Source organism: Schistocerca americana, chromosome 4 (genome assembly GCF_021461395.2).
Source record: "Schistocerca americana isolate TAMUIC-IGC-003095 chromosome 4, iqSchAmer2.1, whole genome shotgun sequence".
In the NCBI taxonomy this organism is placed as follows: Eukaryota; Metazoa; Arthropoda; class Insecta; order Orthoptera; family Acrididae; genus Schistocerca; species Schistocerca americana.
In genome coordinates, this window is record NC_060122.1 from 455,512,685 (window position 1) to 455,534,260 (window position 21,576).

The 21,576-nt window shown below is 39.6% G+C and overlaps 1 protein-coding gene across 1 annotated transcript in view; it reads right to left on the bottom strand.

Moving 5' to 3' along the window:
- The window catches only part of LOC124613924 (probable deoxyhypusine synthase), a 59,413-nt gene that overhangs the window by 36,370 nt on the left and 1,467 nt on the right, over positions 1 to 21,576 (bottom strand). The window contains exons 3-5 of the mRNA XM_047142678.1: positions 19,715 to 19,824; positions 19,470 to 19,634; positions 9,615 to 9,833 (exon numbers count right to left, since the gene is read on the bottom strand). Of these exons, the coding sequence (XP_046998634.1) occupies positions 9,615 to 9,833; positions 19,470 to 19,634; positions 19,715 to 19,824 (494 nt within the window). The remainder of the gene's footprint in view (positions 1 to 9,614; positions 9,834 to 19,469; positions 19,635 to 19,714; positions 19,825 to 21,576) is intronic.

The following is a 21,576-nucleotide window of genomic DNA, read 5'->3' on the forward strand; positions in this document are numbered from 1 at the left end:
TACTCCACAATGTCTCCATACTTCATATGTGTGTCACACACACCATTGATCAGAATTTTCATGTTTCCTATGATACAAAATGCCCTTTTACTCCTGATACCATTTACTTACCTTTCCACCTTCATCTTGCTTAAGGTTTTGCATGACTTTACTCCGTCTACAATCTTGCTGTTGTATAATTTTCATTTGCTTATAAAACTTATGGTAATCAGACTGTTGTGTTGTATCTTGCATTAATAACATTTTGATTTCTGCATCTTGCTCTGTTAATTCACTAAATTCGTCTAAACCTTGTGATAACCTAGACAAGGCACCTGCAATAACATTCTGACTTCCTTTGATATAAATATCTCGAAACCGAATTCTTGTAAATATAGACACCATCAAGCTAATCTATGGTGCAATAGTTTACATGTTAAAAGAAATGACAGTGACTGATGGTCACAGTAAACTGTAGTATTCTTACACCACAAAAATATTCAAACTTTTTAAATGTCCATATTACAGCTAAACTTTCCAATTCTAGCACAGAGTAAAATCTCTCTGCTTCTGATAATGTGCAACCAGCAAAACTGATGACCTTGAGTACTTCTTTACCTTCTTCTTTTTATTCTTCTCGCATCTGGAACAAGCATGCCCCCATCTCCTGAGAGGTCAATAGCCTGGAGTTAACTATGACCGGATGGTGTTTTCCGACTGTAGTGTGACTGAATTCATTACTTGGAGTAATTTCAGTTAGTTGCACTGTGTCGGTACTTCACCAATTTGTGCCGTGGGCTGCTGTGCCATTATTTTGCTGCCCAAATGTTGGCTGGGGTACAGCGTTTAAGACATGGCATTGTTTTCACACGTCAGCCACTGTTGCAGCTGACTGTTTCTGTTCATTTTTGGCAAATGGCCTTGTGATGGTGGATTGTAATTTGCTCATTCGTTGAAATTACCCCTTTATTTTGAATATTTCTTTTAAATCATTTGTTTTTTCCATTCCCAATACTGTACTTGTTACCACTGGGTATGTAACTTTGCTGTTGTGTATACCATCCTTGCTGTGTGATTACACCAAATTTTACTGACTGATTTACGTAACTATATTGTTGTTGGGCCTGATTATCTGTTGCTCTATTGGGTACAGGTCTTTCCTCAAAGATCAAGTCGGTAGAATCAAGCACTGACATAAAATATTCAGTGCCGTGCTCTGGTGTTGTGCCTAATTTTTCTCTAATGTGCGATGGTAAACGACTTTTCAAAATTTTTAACACCTGCGATATTGGGTTTGTCCAGTAGTGTGTCTTGTTCAGGTATTTTTCAAAGTATCCACATAGACTATTGTATTTGCCATTGAATGGTGCGGGATTGAAAATCTCGCATCTGAGTCTGTCTTGCACTGCCTCAGACCAGTATTTGTTGAGGAAAGCTCGTTCAAATTGGATGTAACTGCTGTAATGTTTGGCCGCTTCAGTTGCCATAAAAGAACGTCACCTTGCATATATCCCATGACACATCTGATTTTCTGTGCTTCCGTCCAGTTGAGGGGAAATACATGATGAAAAGAACTGATAAATACTATCAGATTCATTATTTTTCCTTCAGTAGTGCATTTAGGAAACTGCCAATGTCTCAGCAAACTTTTGTCTGCAAAAATAGTTGGTAGACAAGTGGCATCTTCAGTCATATTTATGTCGTTGTTGTAGTTACCTGTAATTCCAGTTGGTAATTGTTCAGGTATCGGAGTTATGGGTATGTTTACATTTTGCACTCTATAACTGTCACTGGTACCTCCTGTGGGACTCGTGACAATTTGTGGATAAATACCAACAGGTTGTGGTTTGTTCACTGTAGCCTTGTCTTATTTACATGCATATTTCGATATCTGGTAATATTTTCTTCTAGAAGATTGCGGATCCTATCTTCCGGGCTTTTAGATTGATGTTTACCTTGTTCACTGTTTCATTTTCTTTTTTCTGAATAGCCTTTTCTACTACATCTGTGTATATCTTACAATCAGTTACTAACTTCTCTGCAATGGTATTATCCTTATCTAACATACCTGCTCAGCTTGGCTAATGATATCACTCAAGATTTTCTTTGATCTTCTCTCTCTCCTTCTTAGCACATGCTGAGTCAACTTCGAATGTTGCTACCCTTAATGTAAGCTCTTTTACAGCTAGAGGTACATCTTCATAGTCTTTATTTAGTTTGACAGTGGTTGCCCTTTTTAGTGTCGAACACAACTGGTTTTTGTGTGATTTCGATATTTGTATTTGCGTATGTGATTTTCTTTATCTGTTGCTCTACTAGATCATTATGGTCATTAAAAGAATCTACTTTCTGTTTTAACTCCGTAATGTTACTCTTAACTTCAGAAAGTACTTCATGCTTTACTTAGTTTTTCATATCATTCAATTTTTAGTCTATTTCAGTGCGAACATTTTTGGATAAGTCACTGAATTTCTGTGAGACCGTGTATTGCATATCCTTGAATACTTGTTTTCGTTCTTGTTTCATTATATTTAGATCTTGTGTGACGGTCTTCAGATTGTGTGTCAAACTATCAATTTTTGCATTAATATTTTGTTTCATAGCACTGAAATTGGTGTTCATATTGTATTTCATATTACTGAGATTGGTGTTCATACCATCAAATTTCGTGATTATGTTAGATAATAACTGCCACAGCAGTGCTTCAGTTGTACTGCTGTGGTTACTGTCAGCTGTACTTTCGAAGTTAATATTTGTGTTGTGAACAAATGGTGTCTATAATGTGTTAACAAGAGTCATATTTGTATTGCTCTCCAATGTTTCATTCATGAGCGGTATAACTCTCTGGGAGATGCATGACCTTGTTTTGTCAATTGTAAACACCGTCGTCAAAGTTATTCTGTTGTGGAGCATCACTATCATTTGTCACACCTGCGACACTCATCTCTGACCTACTTAAACTTTCTGCAGTAGGCATGCATGGCACCTGAACTTCAATTGTTTGCTCGCACAATTCTACGCCATCTTGGCTGGTTGCATTTTCGCTATTGCTATCAACAATGAACATATTTTTCTGCCATGTTGTATGAATATGCAAAAATAAAAATTTCACAAAAATGTTAAAAATTTCATATGCTAATTATTACACTTGTTATTGTAATTTACGCGATGTCAAAGCCTGTTTTACATCTTTTATGATGCGCACGCTATTGTGTCACAATTCTGTAAGTTTTACCAGCACTGCATCACAAACTGAAAAATTCCTGTAAATTTTCTACCATAAAATTCAAGAAAGGGAATAATGTGGAAAAGGTTTCTACCTACATCAAAAGAGGCGCTACCAAGCGTAACCATGCAAGCAACTTGCGTAGCCATCTTACCTTTGCTGCGCCGAACAAAACGGCTTACTATGGAAAAATTTTACATAACCTGTGTCCAATGTTTATTCCTTTCCAAACTTTTCTCCTCAATTTTCGTCTTTTTGCTTCACATGCTCTCCGCGATTGGAAACAAAAAATACAGACAATTAGCTTTTATGACCAATAACAATGACACAAAAATTTGTTACTACAACATAGTTAACAAACCCTATATATATATGGGTGGAAAGAAAAATTTAAATGATAATACAAATGAATTATTAGAAATGTTCTGCATGTACAAATTTGGGCTATTCGGACTTCCTCTCTTACATTTCAATTGTAGATGCAGGCAGCCGACTTCAAGGACACCAGTGCGTGTCAAAATTAAGAAAATCCTCCTTACTTGGTTCCACTTCACTTCAATAAAAATACTTAAAACTGATATCAAGTCTTCTCTTATTTTGAAACATATATGATACAAAACACTTGTAGTACTCCGAGCAGCACATCTTAACAGAACTTCTATATACGAGAGTGTCAGCAACAAAATAATGTACAAAGAAAAGTGGATGATGATTTTATTTATTTATTTTTTTTTTTTTCATTTATCCGCGCATTCATAATTAATGTCTATTCTGACACTTATGGTCGATTGCGGTTTCATTTTTGTTTTTAATAAATTTTATCTTTCCCACATCGGAGGGGGGGGTAGCGGGAGGGTGGGGTGTTGGGGGGGGGGGGGGGGGGGGTTTCCACCATGTACCTACACAACAGCCAGATGTCAGTGTCCAACAGGCACAATATTTCAGTGAGCAAACCCATTGCCCTCATCAAGATTGCTTATGAGCTACCACAGTGTGTTATCTCTTTTCCCCTTCCCTCCGAAATGCTACCGCTGTCTGTGCCCAGGGGTGAGGGCACATCCAAGGTCGTCTTCCCACTGACATGTCACTGTGTGTGGTTCATGCCATTGCTTTGCCTGTCTCTGATGTCAGTTCATTGTCAGATACTCCCTTCCTCTTTGTAATTAGTGTGTTGGTTCCCTGACTTTGCTATGGATGCAGGCACTATCACAATTGATCAGAGGTTCCCTTATTCAAATCATGATAGACTCTTTAATGACACACCCTCGGAAGCGAAGACTCCAGTGCCAGAACAGTAGTATGGTTTTAATCCATTCTAGGTAGTTTCTATAAGCAATTTTTCGAGACTGCTGAATTATTAGACTGTTGAATCCTGGTGCGCTGTTAATGTTTGCAATATGGACTTTCTGACATATATATATGTAATGCCACTTTGCCAGGGTATCCAACAGACCCATGATTTCCAAAGTCCGAGGTTGTCCTGGACACTATCAAGCAGTGTCCTCCTTTTAGCTGGTAGTTGGAATACCGTATTAACTCGAATCTAAGCCGCACTTTTTTTCCGGTTTTTGTAATCCAAAAAACTGCCTGCGGCTTAGAATCGAGTGCAAAGTAAGCGGAAGTTCTGAAAAATGTTGGTAGGTGCCGCCACAACTAACTTCTGCCGTCGAATATATGTAGCGCTACACAGGCATGCTTTGCAGGCACGAAGATAAATACTGGCGCCAAAACCTCTGAGTCAGTAAATAAGTTTAAAAAAAGGTGGAAGACGAGCTTTTTTTCTCCGCCTCGAGTTTCGACCACTGCATTTTCATACATTATCCAACAAAGTAAATACAAATTCCGTATTGTTCATTTTCGAATGTAACAGCATTTCAATGTACTATGAAAATCCGACTGGCAAGACTGTTTGGGATGTTTGTCAATATGGCCAACTCTACGTTCTGAATTTTTTCCTAATACGAACTTTTATGAATTGAGAATCACATGCAGTATACTCTTCACCATAAGAATAATATGAATATAAACATTTTGCCATGTATTCTTTCGTATTTGCTGCTATCTCATTTAAATCCTGTCTGCCTAATAAACTACGAAACTAGTGTGAGACAACAGCAAACGCGGAAGAATATACATATCATGTCATGTTTATATTCGTATTATTCTTATGCCTAATAGTGATACAGTCACAAATGAAGCATGGCAATTGACTAGATTTTTAAATCTAAGACGACTAATTTCTGTGCAGAATGTAATGTACAAAAGAGGCGTCTGCAGAGATTTTCAAACAGCGAAAAATTTTAGCTAACTCTCGTTCAGAACATCTTCTATAATACGCAGTCCATTATTTGGTCCTTGTTGATCATTATCAAAGAAAGCAGCAGTGTAAGTAACAACAAATAGCAGTCTCTTGCCATTGTTTCACTAATGAGACAATTCCTCTTTTTTATCGTAAGCGGAGGTAGCGTGCACAAAAGAAGCCATGCTGCGATCGGCGACAGGTCGTAAACACACATTATCAGAATGCGACAAACAATGCATGACACAGTACAATAACGCATTTTCAGCTTAGAGTGACGTAAACACCTATAACAAAAAGAACAGCACTTATCAGATCAAAGAAAAATAAGCAATCGATTCAAACCAGACGAAGCACGTGAGAAAGGAAGGGTACCTGTATAAATACGGGCCTGACACATAGAAATGGCTACCTGGTAAAGCCTAACTGCTAAACTTACGACTCAAACTGAACTACTGTAGCTGTATCGTCATTCATTCGACCTAAATTGTGTCTCATATTACGATGGACCAACTTTGTTTCGATTTGGAGGTGCGGCCTAAAACTTTTCTCTCCCTTGAATTTCGAGTCTCAAATTTCAGGTGCGGCTTAGATTCGGGAATTTTTATTTCCCTTGATTTCGAGTCTCATTTTTCAGGTGCGGCTTAGATTCGAGTAAATACGGTACTGTCTTCACTTGGTGTTTCCGGAGGATTCATTCTAACTTTCAAGATAATGCAACCACACACAGGAACAATGTACTCACTCACTAACCTGAAGAGTATGCTTAGCCCAATAAAGATCCTGAGGAAGAATCCGACCAGCCAGACATGTCTGAACCAAAGAATAGGCAAAAACACTGAGTGTGGTCTTGAACCCTTTCAGAGACAAGTATTTTAGATGTACAAACTCAAATCCTTTGGTCACTACAAAATATGGGATCTCAATAATCTATTTTGGGGGTTTTGGTAATTCAAAATTTTAGTTGGTTTTGGGCCCATTAATGGATTCAAAATAAATAAAAAGATTGTGTAGAGTACACTAATTTTTCCAAATTTGTGGCAAATTTATTTGGTTTAAAATTTTTGTACACTATAATGTGCTGTAGGTCTGAAGGGGTTAATCAGGTAATGTGCAATGATAACTTAAAAAAAGTCTGCACCATTTAACAAAGGACATTTTAAGGGTAACATACATGAAGAATACTTTCTTAAATATGTCACATTAAACAATGGTAATAATGCGGACCTGTGAAACACATTATCTCAAAACACCTATTTTCCATCACTAATATTCAACCTGTCATTACACACACAAATTTAGAGATAGAAATCTATACACATATATTTTTACCATTGGTTTAAGTCAGAATGACTGGACAATCAATCAACACCAGGATCAAAGAACGTAAGCAATACTGCAGGTTGGGGCAGGCGAAGAAATCGGCCGTGGCAGAGTACGCACAAAATGAGACCAACCATGTAATAAAATTCACCAACATGGAAGTTCTGACTGCAGACAAGCACTATCACTCCTGCTTGTTCAGAGAAGCTGTAGAAATACACAAACACGGAATTAGCTTCAACAAGAAAGTAGAATGTCTTAAGGTAAACGGATCCTGGCTTCCCGTACTGCAGCAAATTACCGTCGCAGGTAGCAAGAGGAGAACTGCACCGGAAATGACAGCGAAAAAGCCCTCAGATATTGGCGCACCAGGTACATACAATCTGTGGCCACGAGTTCGGCTCCAGCTCACCACTGGCAATGGAGGGTGAAGCTTTAACAATGCCAGCCACTCATGCTGACGAAACATCAGTAAAATCGTCGGACGAACGTTGGCCAAAGAACTCTAGACAGAAGCAAACAGGCAGTTTGTTAGCAGATGATGTTGTCCACTTTCTTTGGGTGCGATATACATCTTCAATACGGTACCTATTCAAACGTCAAATACTTCAGCTACCTTGGTTACAGAAGGAACCACCACAAGACTATTTGCTCCCCTTCACATTTGCTTAGCTCTGGCATACTTGCAATGTATCAAAGGCATTGCACGTGCGTCATTCGTGATCAAATAGAATGGTGCCACCTGCAGTCTAGGCTAGCATCTGCATTTATGTTTAAGCACACATTTCTCATAGTGTTTCCGTATTTTAGTCCAACCACTATTGGAATCACTCCAATGGACACCAACCTGTTTTATCCAGTACATCAACGACACCTTTGTTGTATGGCTACGTGGAAGAGACAAGCTGAAGGATTTCCTCGTACATCTCAGTTCTATACACCAGAACATCAGTTTCACCATGGAAGTTAATCTGGATGGAATGCTCCCCATTTATGTATATTATCATATGTCTATACGGGAATATACATAACGAAAGTACGATTGCAGGTTGTAGACACATGGTTGATGACATGTGGAAGTTTGCGTCTGATCGCGGAGCATGCTCGGGCAGCCTAATGGTAAGCAGGAGATCCAGGTCTGAGCCTCGGTCCAACAGAAATGTTTATTGTAGTCATCCCATTATACTGCTGATGTTGTCCCTATTCACAATTGTGTACATATTTCATGGATAGAAAGAATGTCCTAAAGATGCTCTTATTATCAAATAGATTTTCACAAACATGATCACATATTGCGTCCCAGAGAAGCTGTATGTAAGAAATGAGACTCTTTACCCTTGTGAGTCCATCAATGTTTTGTTCATGACTCCTTGGCAACAAACATTTTTTCCATTAACATTTCAATGTAAGAAATTTTGTTATCATGAATATTCTTTTAAGCCACTCTCAGTTATTACACAGTAAGGCATCATATACATCATGCACTATTTCAGCAAAATTATATGTGTGATTCTGCATATATGCAGACCACAAAGGAAAAGAGGGGGGGGGGGGGGGTTACTGGAAAGAAAGAAAAAAGGAATACTGTGATTTACCATCCAACTTACGATGAAAGCATTAGAGGCAGAACATAGGCTCAGATTTAGGAAAGAGAATAGCAGTTCTGAAGGATAATGCAAAGGTAAGAAGAACGAAAATTCAAATAAAGCTGTGAAGTATAGAAAGGGTAAACAGGTAACACAAAAGAGTGAGTTTGCAATGGTACCAGAATGAAAGAAACAGGGAGTGTGATAAGGAAACAATCGATAACAGAAGATATACACAAATGTAGGAGCCAGGTTGCCCCGCATTTTACTAATAGTTCAGTATGAAGAACTGAACACTTGTTTCACTCTTAGGCTGATGTATGAGATACTCGTTCATGTAGACAAGTACTGGGTTCTACAGTGGTGTGTTGGTGTATGTTCACACTGTATTTTGGACATCAGAACAGTGACTGTCTTTCACTCAAAAATTTTTAGATCATAGTCAAATCTGGGCCAATGCAGCTGTAGTTAATCTTTAGCATGGAAACTACCTAGCTAGGAGACAAAAGCAAACTGTAAAACGTGTAGGTCCCACTGCAAAAGAAAGGAAAGGTTAAACAAGAGAAAGCAGATTCTTTCCCCCTAGAGGGAACCAAGGTTCTTGTAATTTTTTTCCTGACTATGATGGAGAATCATTACCTACACTAATTGCTGACAATAAAGCTAAAACTGCACTGCTTTAAGAAACTGATGTTATGGTAATAAATCTACAAAAATATGTTAGAAATGTATGTCAGTAAGATTGATGATCATCTGAGTGATATTCTTTACAAGATAATGAGAAAATAAAATCGTACCTTGCGGTCATTTTGAACACTAGGAAAACTGATAAGAAAATTATCTGTTTTTCATCACTGGCTTTTAAAATACAGAATACTTCTCTCCTACATCCTGCACCTCCTGGAAAGTTTAGTTTCAGTGTTACCGCTGGCAGTCAAAAACTGTAGAGTACATTGAAAGCATCACCTTTGAAGAATATAGAGACAACAATGCAAGAGAGAAAGAAAGAATGAAGGTGAAAAGAAGAGCAGTGAATGATAAGGTTGTAAGAAGAGAGAGGAACTGTGAAAGAAACTTGTGTTGAAAAACTGACAAGTTGAAAGAAAGAGGGAATTCATAACTAGATCTGAGTGGGAATAAAAGCATTTTATACTACTTAATTAAACTGATGTATGAATATGTGCTGTCACAGTTTACAAACCTTCTCCTTTTGTTCTTGCAGCATCTTGTCTAAAATAGGCATCACCCAGTCTTCAAAACGACAATAGTTCTCATTTGGGACAAGAAGATTTCCTATCCGGTTGATGCCCTTTTCACGTAGCCTGCGGCCATCTAGATGAAAATCGCCAATATATGTTGGTGCTAGGCATTTAATAAAATCTTCCTCAATGCCACCAGCTGTTGTGACCACACAGTCCACCTGCACAAAAGGAAGTAAGACTTCTACTTTACATAATCCATAGAAAACGCTGCACACAAAGAGAAGAGTTACAAGTAACAGAAACTTTGTTTCAAAGTAAAGAGTGTATGAATTTAATTTGAGAGTAAAAATAAAACAAAATTAAGAATTGAACCACCTGTATGTCTAAGACCTCTGTGTTAAGTATCTGATGAAAAGCAGTGCTTTGTGGTTACTTAGCTTGTTATTTAGTTATACGTTCCATGGATCATTTGCTTAATACATTGTAAATATGTGGAATAAATCATTCTACATCCAAATCTCAAATTAATTTGTAAATATGGCTACACCCAGAACATTTATTATGTTGGTGCACAAGTTCACAGTGTTTTTGTTTTGCATATTGGTATTCCAGTTGCTATGGGTTTATTTATGGATTGTCATTTTCACTATTACTATCTGAGTTTACATACTGTCATTTGAAGATAAACAGTTGAGTTGTGGATGTTGGAAAATGGAGTGCCAAGAGAAGAAGTCAGAACATTTTGGACATATGCTTTTCATTGTTCAATAGAGGACTGACAGCAAAAGAGGCAGCTAAACGCATTTGCGCTGTGGTATGAGGATAATGCCACTGGACAGAGCACAGCAAGAAAATAATTTTCTCATTTTAAGAAGGATCCTTTTGACATTGGTAACTCTCCACAATCAGGAAACCTTCAGGGTTTAATGAAGATCATTTAAACTCATTACTCCACAAAGATCCACAATAGTGTATTGAGAACTGACAAATGTGACGAACTGTGATCATTCCACCAATGTGTGACATTTGCATGTAATGGGGAAGGTTCAAAAATCGTGTTTATGGTTGGCTGGCATTTTAGAGTACAAACTACTTGTACCATAACATAAGAAAAAAACAAGTAATAAATAAAAACCTGATGTGAAAAAGGTGAAAAGCCAATCAAGCAACTTTAAAAGAGGAACAGCTAAGGTCAAGGACATCCCTAGGGAAAATTTCTCAAAACATCGTTGAGACGGCAGAGGTCCCCGCAGGGGGGCTCAAAGTTGCTTCACCATGCCACTGCGTCGAATACAAAGTAAGATGCAATCAACAGAATGCACGTCATCAGCTGAAACATATGACAAAGCAGACGGCCAACACAGATGTAAAAGTAAATAGTTCAAAAATGGGCACCGGATCAGAAAGTGTCGCACTGTCAAGGGCTGAGAACAGTAGGCACAAAGTGGGGCAGGGTCGCCACTTAATAAATGGCAGTGACTAAAACAACAGTGTCCTATATGCAGCTGGGCTAAAATGACTCCTCGCGATGTGAGGGCTGAGAGGAAGTCAACCATGCTATTGGGAAAGGCTTAATACCCCAAAATTTGTTCCCCTGGAGAGAAGACCATTACATACTCCAAAGTGATACTACATGCCAACAGACAGTGACATGAAAACCATCTGAGGGGAAAAGAATAACTAGCAGGCTGAGGGATGAGACATGCAGCCTTTGCAGTGGCTTCAGCAACCTCATGTCCTGGCATGTCGACATGACACATTGGCTCCCCCCACAGTCAGCAAGTGGAGGCATTCTTGGATCCATTGTACTAAAGGTTGGACTGGATACAACACATGAAGGCTCTGAAGAACACAGAGAATCTGAACAGGTGACACAATTTGGAAGCAATTTTGGTGAATGTACTGGGTGACCTGATAAAGGGCGTCGAGCTCTGCGGTAAAAATTGAACACTAGTCAAGAAGCTGATACTGAAAAGGGTCATTGCTAAGTACAAAGGCACACACAACACCATGGCCTGTTTTGGAAATGTCGAAGTAGATGAAGATACAGTCCCCAAGCTGCGTGCAAAGTGCAAGAAACTCACCGCGATACACCAGATCAGAGTAGTGTCCTTGGGAGCGAATGGAGTCTGAAATGAACACATATCTCAGCACAAAGCAAGGGTGGTAAACAGCTCACACCCATGGAGAACATGGCACGGAGCATAAAGCAAATCTGTCGAAGCAGCAAATGAAAGTGAACTGTGGGTGGCAATGGAGAAGACAGGTGCAGCCCATACTGACAGTGAAGGGAATCATCAAAAAAGGTAGCACAGGATGGGTGACCGGCCATAGAAGAATGACGGCTTATGCAACGACCGAGGAGAACATCCTGCTAGTAGGAAAATGGTAATTCAGCAGCCTCAGCATAAAGACTCTCAACTGGACTTGTATAGAAGGCTGCAGTGCTAAATGTATCAAGCAATCACAGACGTTGTTACGACAATGTAAGGTAGACATGCAGACGAATATATGATACATTCATAATCCAGTTTCAAACAGACAAGGGACCGTTAAACACAGAGGAGGATGGTCTGATCCACTCCCCAAGAGGTAGAACACTGAGGGAGCTAGTACAACAAGCTGCCAGGTAAGAGATGGGGGAAGACCAACAGAATTTCCTATCAAACGTGAGTCCCAAGAACTTTGTTATGTCAACAAATGGAAGAAGGAATGGGCCAAGACTTAGGGATGGGGGAAGAAACTCACGCCACAAGTTCACACATACAGTCTTGTCAGCGAAACAGCGGAAGCCTCTGTTGATGCTTCACGAGTGAAGATTATTAAGACATCACTAAAGACAGGTTCGTTGAGAGCTGCGATAGATTGCAAAGTCATCAATGAAAAGAGTGCCTGAGATACCTACCAAGAGACAGTCCATAATACGGTTAATGGCTATGGCAAATGGGATGACGCTGAGCATAGAACCCTGAGGAACACCAATCTCTTGAAGTAAAGTGACCGACAGAGCTGAGCTCACACGTACCTTAAAAATATGGCCTTTTAAAAATACCCAGATTAAAAGGGGCAGGTGACCTGTGAAACCTCACTCGCACATAATACAGAAGATACCTGTCCTCCAGCAGGTGTCATATGGCCTCTCAAAATCAAAAAAACATGGCCAAAGTTTGACACTTCCACAACAAATTGTTCAGAATATGAGTTGACAAGGTGACGAGATGATGAACTGCAGAGCGGTGCTTACAGAATGCGCATTGGAAATTAATGAGGATATTCTGAGACTCTAGCCACCACACCAGCGAACTATTAGTCATATGTTCCATCACCTTGCAGATGCTACTGGTAATGGAAACTGGGTGATAGCTGGAATGAAGGTGTTTGTCCTGACCAGGTTTTGGTAAGGGAATAACAACGACCTTGTGCCAGTGACTGGGAAACATACCATCTGTCCAAATGCGGTTATATGTTTGGAGGAGAAAGTGTAGGCCCTCAGGAGGAAGGTCTTGCAACATCAGAAAGTGAACACCGTCCAGTCCTGGATAGGAGGACCGGTACAAAGAAAGTGCACATTTGAGCTCCCTCATAGTAAAAGCAGTATCATAACATCCACGATTCTGGGAGGAGAAAGGTAACATCCTTGCCTCTGCAGTCCATTTCAAAGGGAGAGAGGCAGGATGGTAGTGGGTGGAACTTGAATATCTGCAAAATATTGGCCCAAGGTGTTGGAAATATCAAGAGGGTCTACAATGACAAGGCCATGGTCAGACCAGGAACCAGGGAATGGACCATGGCTCCTGAAAGCCGGTAGAGGTTACCCCAAACACATGAGAGAGTAAAACTGTTAAAAGAGCTTTGAAAAGAAAGCTGATTGGCTTTTTTTGGTATCTCTGAAAATGATGCGACACAGTGTTCATAGTTGTTTATAACAGATACAGTTCGTTGTCATGGGATGGTACTGAAAAATGTGGAGAGTACGTCTTCACACACAGATTGTGTAGCAGCATGCTTCAGTCCATCAGGGGACATGGACAAGTCATGACAAGGAAGAAGTGGAAGGTATGGAACATTCCAGAGCAGTAAGACTAGCTTTTGTAAGATATTCTACCTGGTCATCAATGCAGGGGAAATGTTGTTCATCAAAAGTGGCCAGACAGGAGTAGAGCTGCCAGTAAGCTTTGGAAAGCTGCCTGTTGGTTGGATGCACAGATAGGATAGGTGTTAGCAAATGAATGACACAGAGGAAATAGTCACTCGAGTGTGTGTCAGAGAGAACAGACCACTCAAGACGACAAGGGGGCTGAGAAGTGCAGTTTGGAAGGCCCAAGTGGGAAAAGGAGTTTGTGGAATCAAAATGTTATGTGGGTGTACCCGTATTCAAATTGATTAGATTGAGATGGCTGAAGATATTTACTAGGAGAGAGCCTCTCGGACAGGGGCATTGAGATCCCCAAAGGGGATGGTGGGCACTGAAGTCAGCGAGCATCTAAAAGGGAGGAAGAAGTTGAGCAATAAGTTGCAAAATGTCTGCCCTGATGACAGCAGAAGATGCTGCAAAGAGAGAAGGTGAAAGCGGAAAGGGACAGGTAGGCAGCAATAGATTGAAGCTGGCTGTGCAAGGAAATGGTAAGACTAAAGATGTCATTCTGAATGAGCAACATGGCTCCCCATGAGCCGGAGACCCCGCCTCAGGAGGAAGATAAAAACAGACTGAAGTGAAGTGTGGGAGGTGAAAGTGAACGTGAAGGTGTAATTTTGTTTCCTGGAGGCAGAAAACAAATGGACAGTATGATCATCTCTCTCATCAGATATGGTTATTCTCCAAACATTTGCAGCATCAGATCCAATAGGGTTGGAGATGGGTCAAATAATGGGACACTGCAGTGGCTGCAGAGTGCCAGAATTCAAATGTGCACAGTGACCAGGTCCACAGGCTGGAGGATCCTGGTCCATTAGTTTGACCGAGGTGTCAGTAGTCACCTGTGGTTGGTGGTGCATCCCTGTGAAATGGAGGTCAGCCGGCTGAGGGTATCACTTAGTAACACCACTGAAGAAGAACACTGAGTGGAGATCATTTGTCTTTGTCTGACTGCTTAGAACCTAGGTGTTTTGTCAGGCGCAGACCCAGATGTCGACTGGCTAGATGTGCGCAGAAAGTCATCGCAGGGATCTGATTCCTGTGTTTCTGTTTGTGAGACATGCAATTTCGACGGCGCAAGTGAAGGTTTTTTGGTATGGTGAGCATCTGCAGCAGGTGAAGATGATGGGGTGACCTTCAAGCTGGATCATTTCACACCTGTGACACTGACTTGGAAATTGCAGGTCTGCATAGCCATGTCTTTCATGGGCTGGGGTGTAGCAAGAGCTGTACTATAACTGCCAGAGAGTGGTGCACTAGGTTTGCGGCTAGTCAACTTTTCCGAGCAATGTGAGTATGAACCTTTTCCCTTCATCTGGATCTCCTGAATGGCTCTCTCAGTGAGACAGATTGGACAGTCATAGGATAAAGCAGCACGATTACCCTTGCAGTTGATACAGTGAGGGGAAGGAGATGGACATGCACCCTCATGAGTGTCCCTGCCGCAGGTTACACATTTGGCTGCATTTCAGAAGATTCGTGAGTGTGGTTGTAGTGCTGACATTTATAGCAATATGTGGATTAGGGATTTATGGTCTGAGAGTAATAACTTCATTGCCAGCCTTAATTTTTGATGGATGTACCATACAGTCAAATGTGAGGAATAGAATGCGAATTGGCACTAATTCTTTATCAGCCCTTTCTATGACACTGTGAATTGCAGTCACTCCATGGGCAGTGAGATAGGCTGTTACTTCAGCCTCAATCAAGCCATCAGGCAGCAGAGTGGACGTGACACCACGGGAGGAATTCAGAGTGCAGTGCAGTGAGCCTCTACTTTAACAGGATAGCCATTGAGACGTGGTGCATCAAGCAGTTTCTGCACTTGAAAAGCACTATCTGTCTCCAAAAGCAAGATCTCATTATGGGATGGAGAACAAGATTTCAAAGGGCCGACAACAGCATCACACCCTTCCGAATAACAAATGGATTAACTGTCGTGGATCTGTGACAATCTTCTGCGTGTGACACCATGGGGTATCAGGGTGCGTCTGGGAGAGACGTTGATTCTTTTATCTCAACTTATTTACATTTTTGAGATAAGGAGCGCATCATGGAGAAATCACCCATGATTGCCAACATCTCTGATGGTGCACTCCTTCCTGCTAGGGGCCTTAGATGATTGTCCACACCTCAGATCACACCTCCCAGACTAAAGATGGAGGGACCAATTGGCATAGAGGAAGGTACCAGCTCAGGCAATCATCATCCTTCCCCTGTCCTGGCCTTTACCAGGGTTTACATTCGAGCCCTCCTTGCTGACCTGGGGCTGGGGATTACACATTACCAAGTCACCTTTTACGCATTGAACGCTTAGGGCAGCCTTCACGAACACAAAAGGAGGAAGAAGTAGAAAAGGAAAAAGAGAGACCTCCAATGCCAAAGCAGAGGAAGGGTAAGAAAAGGAAGGGTAGGAAAAGAAAGATGTGTGGATGGGATGAATCCATACACAGTTTTACCAAGAACTTTGGTTTCCCGAAGAAGGAATACAGTTCGATCCCCAAGGAAGGGGAAAAGAATAGCAGCAGGATAGACATGCAGCACAGAAAGGGAAGTAGTACTGCAAAGGCTCATCAATTGGCTTGTGAACAATAATGAGCACTCCCATCTTGTATCATTACTGATGATGAGAAATGGTGTCTTTATGCTAAGGTAAGGAGAAGAAAGGAATGGCTCAACCCAAACAAAGTGACAACTTCCCATACAAAGACCTGCACACATCCACAAAAATTGACGTTAAGTACCTGGCAGAAGTGATAGTGGTGTGCTATGAATTGCTTTCCCGATTTGTAACCATCACTGCTGACATTTACATCAACGTATGAGATGTTTTGAGGATGCAGTCCAAGGACAACAACCTAAAAGACCATGTAGGGATGCTACTCCACAATAACACCTGCCTGCATTCTGCTAGACTGACAAAAAAATTATACTAGAGTTGGGGTGGGAAGTCATTCCACAACCACCTTATTCACCTGATCTTGTGCCCTCAGATTTTCACCTTTCTGCTGTCTATCAAACAACATTCAAGGCACTTCCTTTCCAGATGAAAATGCGCTCCGAACAAGGCTTGGTGAATTCTTCACATCAACACCACTCGATTTCTACAGTCAAAGGATTGAAAAGTTACCCCAGCATTATGAGACCGTTGTAAATAGTGAAGGAGAATATATTAGTCATGGCTAAAGTCTGTTTTGTGTGTATCTGTTGAGTTTATTAAACTTATGGAAAAATCACTATGATCTTATGCACAAATGTAAAGTAAGTTTTTGTTTATTATTATTATAATAAATACACAGATGTGTTATTAATTCCCACACTCCACATTTTGCACATTAAAATAATAGAAATTTTTCTGCAGAATAGTTGGAGGAACAGAAGAATAATTTTCTCTGTAATTATATATGACATATTCTGTACCAATGATGGCAAAATGTGCTAGGATATAAAATGGAATGATCATAAAGGTTTAGTCATAAGTAAACCAAGTAGCAGTCTTCTGTCCAGTGGTAGGATACTGGGAAAATGGCATCAGTCTAAAAATGAGATTGCTTACAAAACACTTGTGTGAACCACTCCAGAATTTTGCTCAGATTTGTTGGATCCATACCACACAGGACTAGCAGGGGACATTAAACATATATTAACAAGGGCAGCATAGATGGTGAGAGGACTGCTTGACCTATGGGAATGTGTGGGTGCATGCTGCAAAACCTGAACTGATTGTCACCTGCACATAGATGCCACCTATCGCACAAAGACCCATGTACAAAGTTTCAGAAACCAGTATTTTACATTTAGATTTATACTCTGCAAACCAATTTGAATTTCACGACAGAGGGTACTTCTCATTGTATCTCATATTAGAGTTTCTTCCCACTCCATTCACAATGTGTGGAAGGAGGAATGACTGCTTAAATGCCTCTGTGTGCACTGTAATTAGTCTAATATTAGCTTTGCTGTTCCTATAAGAGTGATCTGCAGTCATTCTCATATGCATATAGAAACCCTAATTATATGGTACAATGGTAAGTACTTTCCGCAATTCACAGGGGTTTGCAGAGTATCAATGTAGGCATAGGTTGGTCTCCAGTCTGTTAAATTACACCCATTTGGACAATTTAAAATATCAAATCGTGTATTTATAATTTGTACTCAATTTATTTTAAGTATTTAGTAGGAATTACTCTCTGAAGAAGACACAAAATAAAAAGAGAGGTGAGGAACAGAAGAGTATTCTGGGAATGGCACTATACAATGTCACATTAAATTTCTACAAGTCAGTAAGGTTTCTGTTTATAATGGACAGGGCACACAGTCCACAGCTGTTTGGGATAGTTTCCTTGAGACTGTTCAAAAACTGTGTAGTTCCAAATCTTCAACAGATTTTGAGGCTTCTGTGCTGGTTACATCATCTTTTGGGGCACATCTGAATATGTTCTTTGCATGCTATTTCTGAATCAGGGTTGGCAAACAGGCTGTTCACGTAATTTGCATGATGTCCACACTCTTGTGTTTCAGCAATGTGGATAGATTTATGTGGATTGGCATTGTTCTCTATCACAGGACTTACTGCACCATCAAAAAGTGACACACATCAATTTGCTATTTCAGTAAAAAACATTTAGGCTGGAAAAACTGCTGTGAAGATATGCAGAAGTGTTGTAGCACTGGCTGCAGTGACACCGAGAACATCACTCCACATCCAGTAACTGACATATTCCAATATGTTTCTGGTAAGGCAAGACTTTCCTTGTTTTTTCCCACATGTTGGTGGGGAGAATCACGTGTTAATTAAGTCTAATCCAAGTACATAGTTTTGGCCCAATTCCAACCACGATGTTGAACATACCACTGCACCCCGTCATGCTGATTAATGGTTAATGTCAGTATCAACTGGACAATATGGCAGATAAGCTTGTGATTGGGGAGGGGGAAAAAATCAGGAACTGGAAATCAGGTTTATGAACCCTGTTAAAGTGCGGAAAAAAAGCCTGTCTTGGCTACACCTAAATATTCATATCAGTGAAAAAACAATGAACTATAATAATGAGTATAGAATATGAGTAAAATATGACCATCAATCACCTGTCCATCCAATGAACTGCCACTACCAAACTGTGGCCAAGAGCTGTGTCAGTCATCCAATGGCAGAACACGTACTGCGTACAGCATGCTTCACTCTAATGGCTGCTTCACAAATCCTGCCACGTGGCTGCCCCTCCTCCTCCCACCCCGTAATAGCTTCAAGGAATTACACATATGGGAATTAGCCTTGCCTCACACCCTCTGACCCTGCAGTTCTCCTGGCAACAGTTACACCTATCCCCACCTCACACATCTGACACTTACACCCTCCTTTCCACATTATTCCTCTGTTCTAACTCTGTCCCCCAGTTCAATTCCTCTATGTCAATGAGCACCACACGTAGCTCTGCCAGGACCAGATTAATATCACTTGTTCCAAATTCCTGTCCTACGCACTTGTAAATGCAATTACCACCACTGCCAGCATCATTGTCACCACAACCAGCATCATCTTCATATGACACATAAATGAAGAAAATAATGATAATTTTTCAATATAGACAACTTACATGTGAAATATGTAGAACAAAGCATAACATATGGAGACTATAGAGATAACTGATAGTAGTGCCAAAGATACCTAAAGGAAATACCAATGTAATTGTATACAATGTTAATTAAATTATCTTACCAAATTATGCTGGACCAGGAAGCGAATAGTGTCCCGAACACCAGCAGATATCATGTTTGATGTGTAGCCAAAAAAAATTGTGCAATTAGTTTTCCTTTTTATGAATTCATCTTCTTCCAATTTGTCCTGCAATTCTTCAGAAAGTGGCTGCCTCCGACAAGTTATCTATGAAAATTTCAATAGTAAGGTAGTGTAAATATATAGCATTCAACTTTATCTTAATTAACTGTTTTCCAAAATCTTACCATTCTCTTTATTTCCTCTACAGCTAAACCAAAATTAGTAGCTTGAAATCCACTAAATCGGAATGTCTCCAGCAGGGCATGATAATTAACTCCTTTGTTAAAATCATATCCTGAAACAAATTAGCAGATGATACTTGCTCTTTTCATTTATATGCAAAAATAACAATGTCAAAATTTGCACATAAAAGAAAGATTAATACAGATTTCTCCTTCCAGTTTCAATAGTAACTCAAGTGGAGTTTCTGTAATTATAGTACAACATTCCAAGAGAGCAGGGTATGAATCCAGAGTGGGGTGGTGTGCTTAACAGAATGTAAGTTTGCTGAGTAATGTTTCTTCTCCTCCTTATCTTTCTTACATTCCAGTTATTCATCTACAAAATCAAGCATTTCCTGAAAAACATATCAGCATGTCATAGGTTCAAAATTATGCTTTTTATAAGTGGACAACTGCAAATTTAAAAATTATGCTCCTTTTATATTGTGTGTTACCTTAAGTTTAAATGACTAATTTTGTAATCCCTTAACATCAATTGGAAACAAACCACAGAATTTATTTAGACACAAATTAAATAAAAGAAAGAACACACAGATGTTTCATCAAAATATTGAAAAACTGAAAGTATTACAATTAGTATGGTATAAAAAGGAATGATAACTCAGAAAATAGGTTTTGGTGTTTAAACTTATTTGTCTCCACATACATGCTTTTTAAAATTTTGAATCTTATGCACAATTTCTGCTCAAATTCTGTCCCTTAAAGTTCTTGTTAACTCATTTAAGACAAAAATACACACAAGAGACTGAGTATTTCTCATCAATCAGTTGAAATCGTCAACTATCCACATTTTTGTTTGGACCAACGAATATTTGAATTAATCATTTTTATGATCTTAGTTACCCTATTTGTCTTCAATGTTATCCTTGCTACTTATTAATTCATACAAACTGCCACATAAAAACGACAAGATTAAAGTAAGTGAACAGTGATGAAAAGGGGACAACATGAAACTTCAACCTTCCAATGCAGCATGTCACCTTTGTCCCGTAATGTAACAATGGTGTGGTGTTCAACAACAAATGTGCACAAACAGAAAGAGAACAGAAAAATGACTACTTATTTTGCATCTATATTAGTTTTTGAAATACAGGTTGCAGTGAAAGACAGATCTGTAATATAGCCCACGGTCTAGATTAAGTCAGAAGGTGACTGGTTGAGGGTTGGTGAAGAATAGTGAACATTTCAGTTAATCTCTACCCACCATCCAATGTTTTGGAATTTTCCAGGCACATCTCTCTTGCTAGTTTACATCAACAGAAATAATACTGCTGTGGAGTCAGTGAAAGAGAGATCACTGATAGCTGGCAGCATTGTTGCCAGCTTTCAGCTACAAAGAGCAACTGACTTCAGATGAAAATAATAGCAGTTTACTACCTGATCATTTTCTTTACCTTCAAGAATGTCATCAAGGATCAGCTAGATAATTTTGTCTGCAAATTTTGACTTATATTCAAAAGTCCATGCTCCACTGTTTCACTTGCTTATTGGAAATAATACATTACTGCCAGTCGCAATAAAATATTACCTTTATTTTACATTTAGGTTTTACTGTTTTACCTGTGATGTTTCACTATTGTTTTGATGTCATCTGGTACAAATGGTCTAATGCGGGGTAAGCAGTAAGAAGATTTGAGCACTAATCCTTTGCATATGAGACATTTCCTAAATATTAAACTGATTCCTTTTGCCTGATACAAGTGTAAGTTTGTGTAAAATGCCGTGTGACACTGTAATTTGGATTAATATTTTACTCCATTGGTTGATTTTAAAGTGAGATTAGTGCCTAGTGAAGTACTATCTTA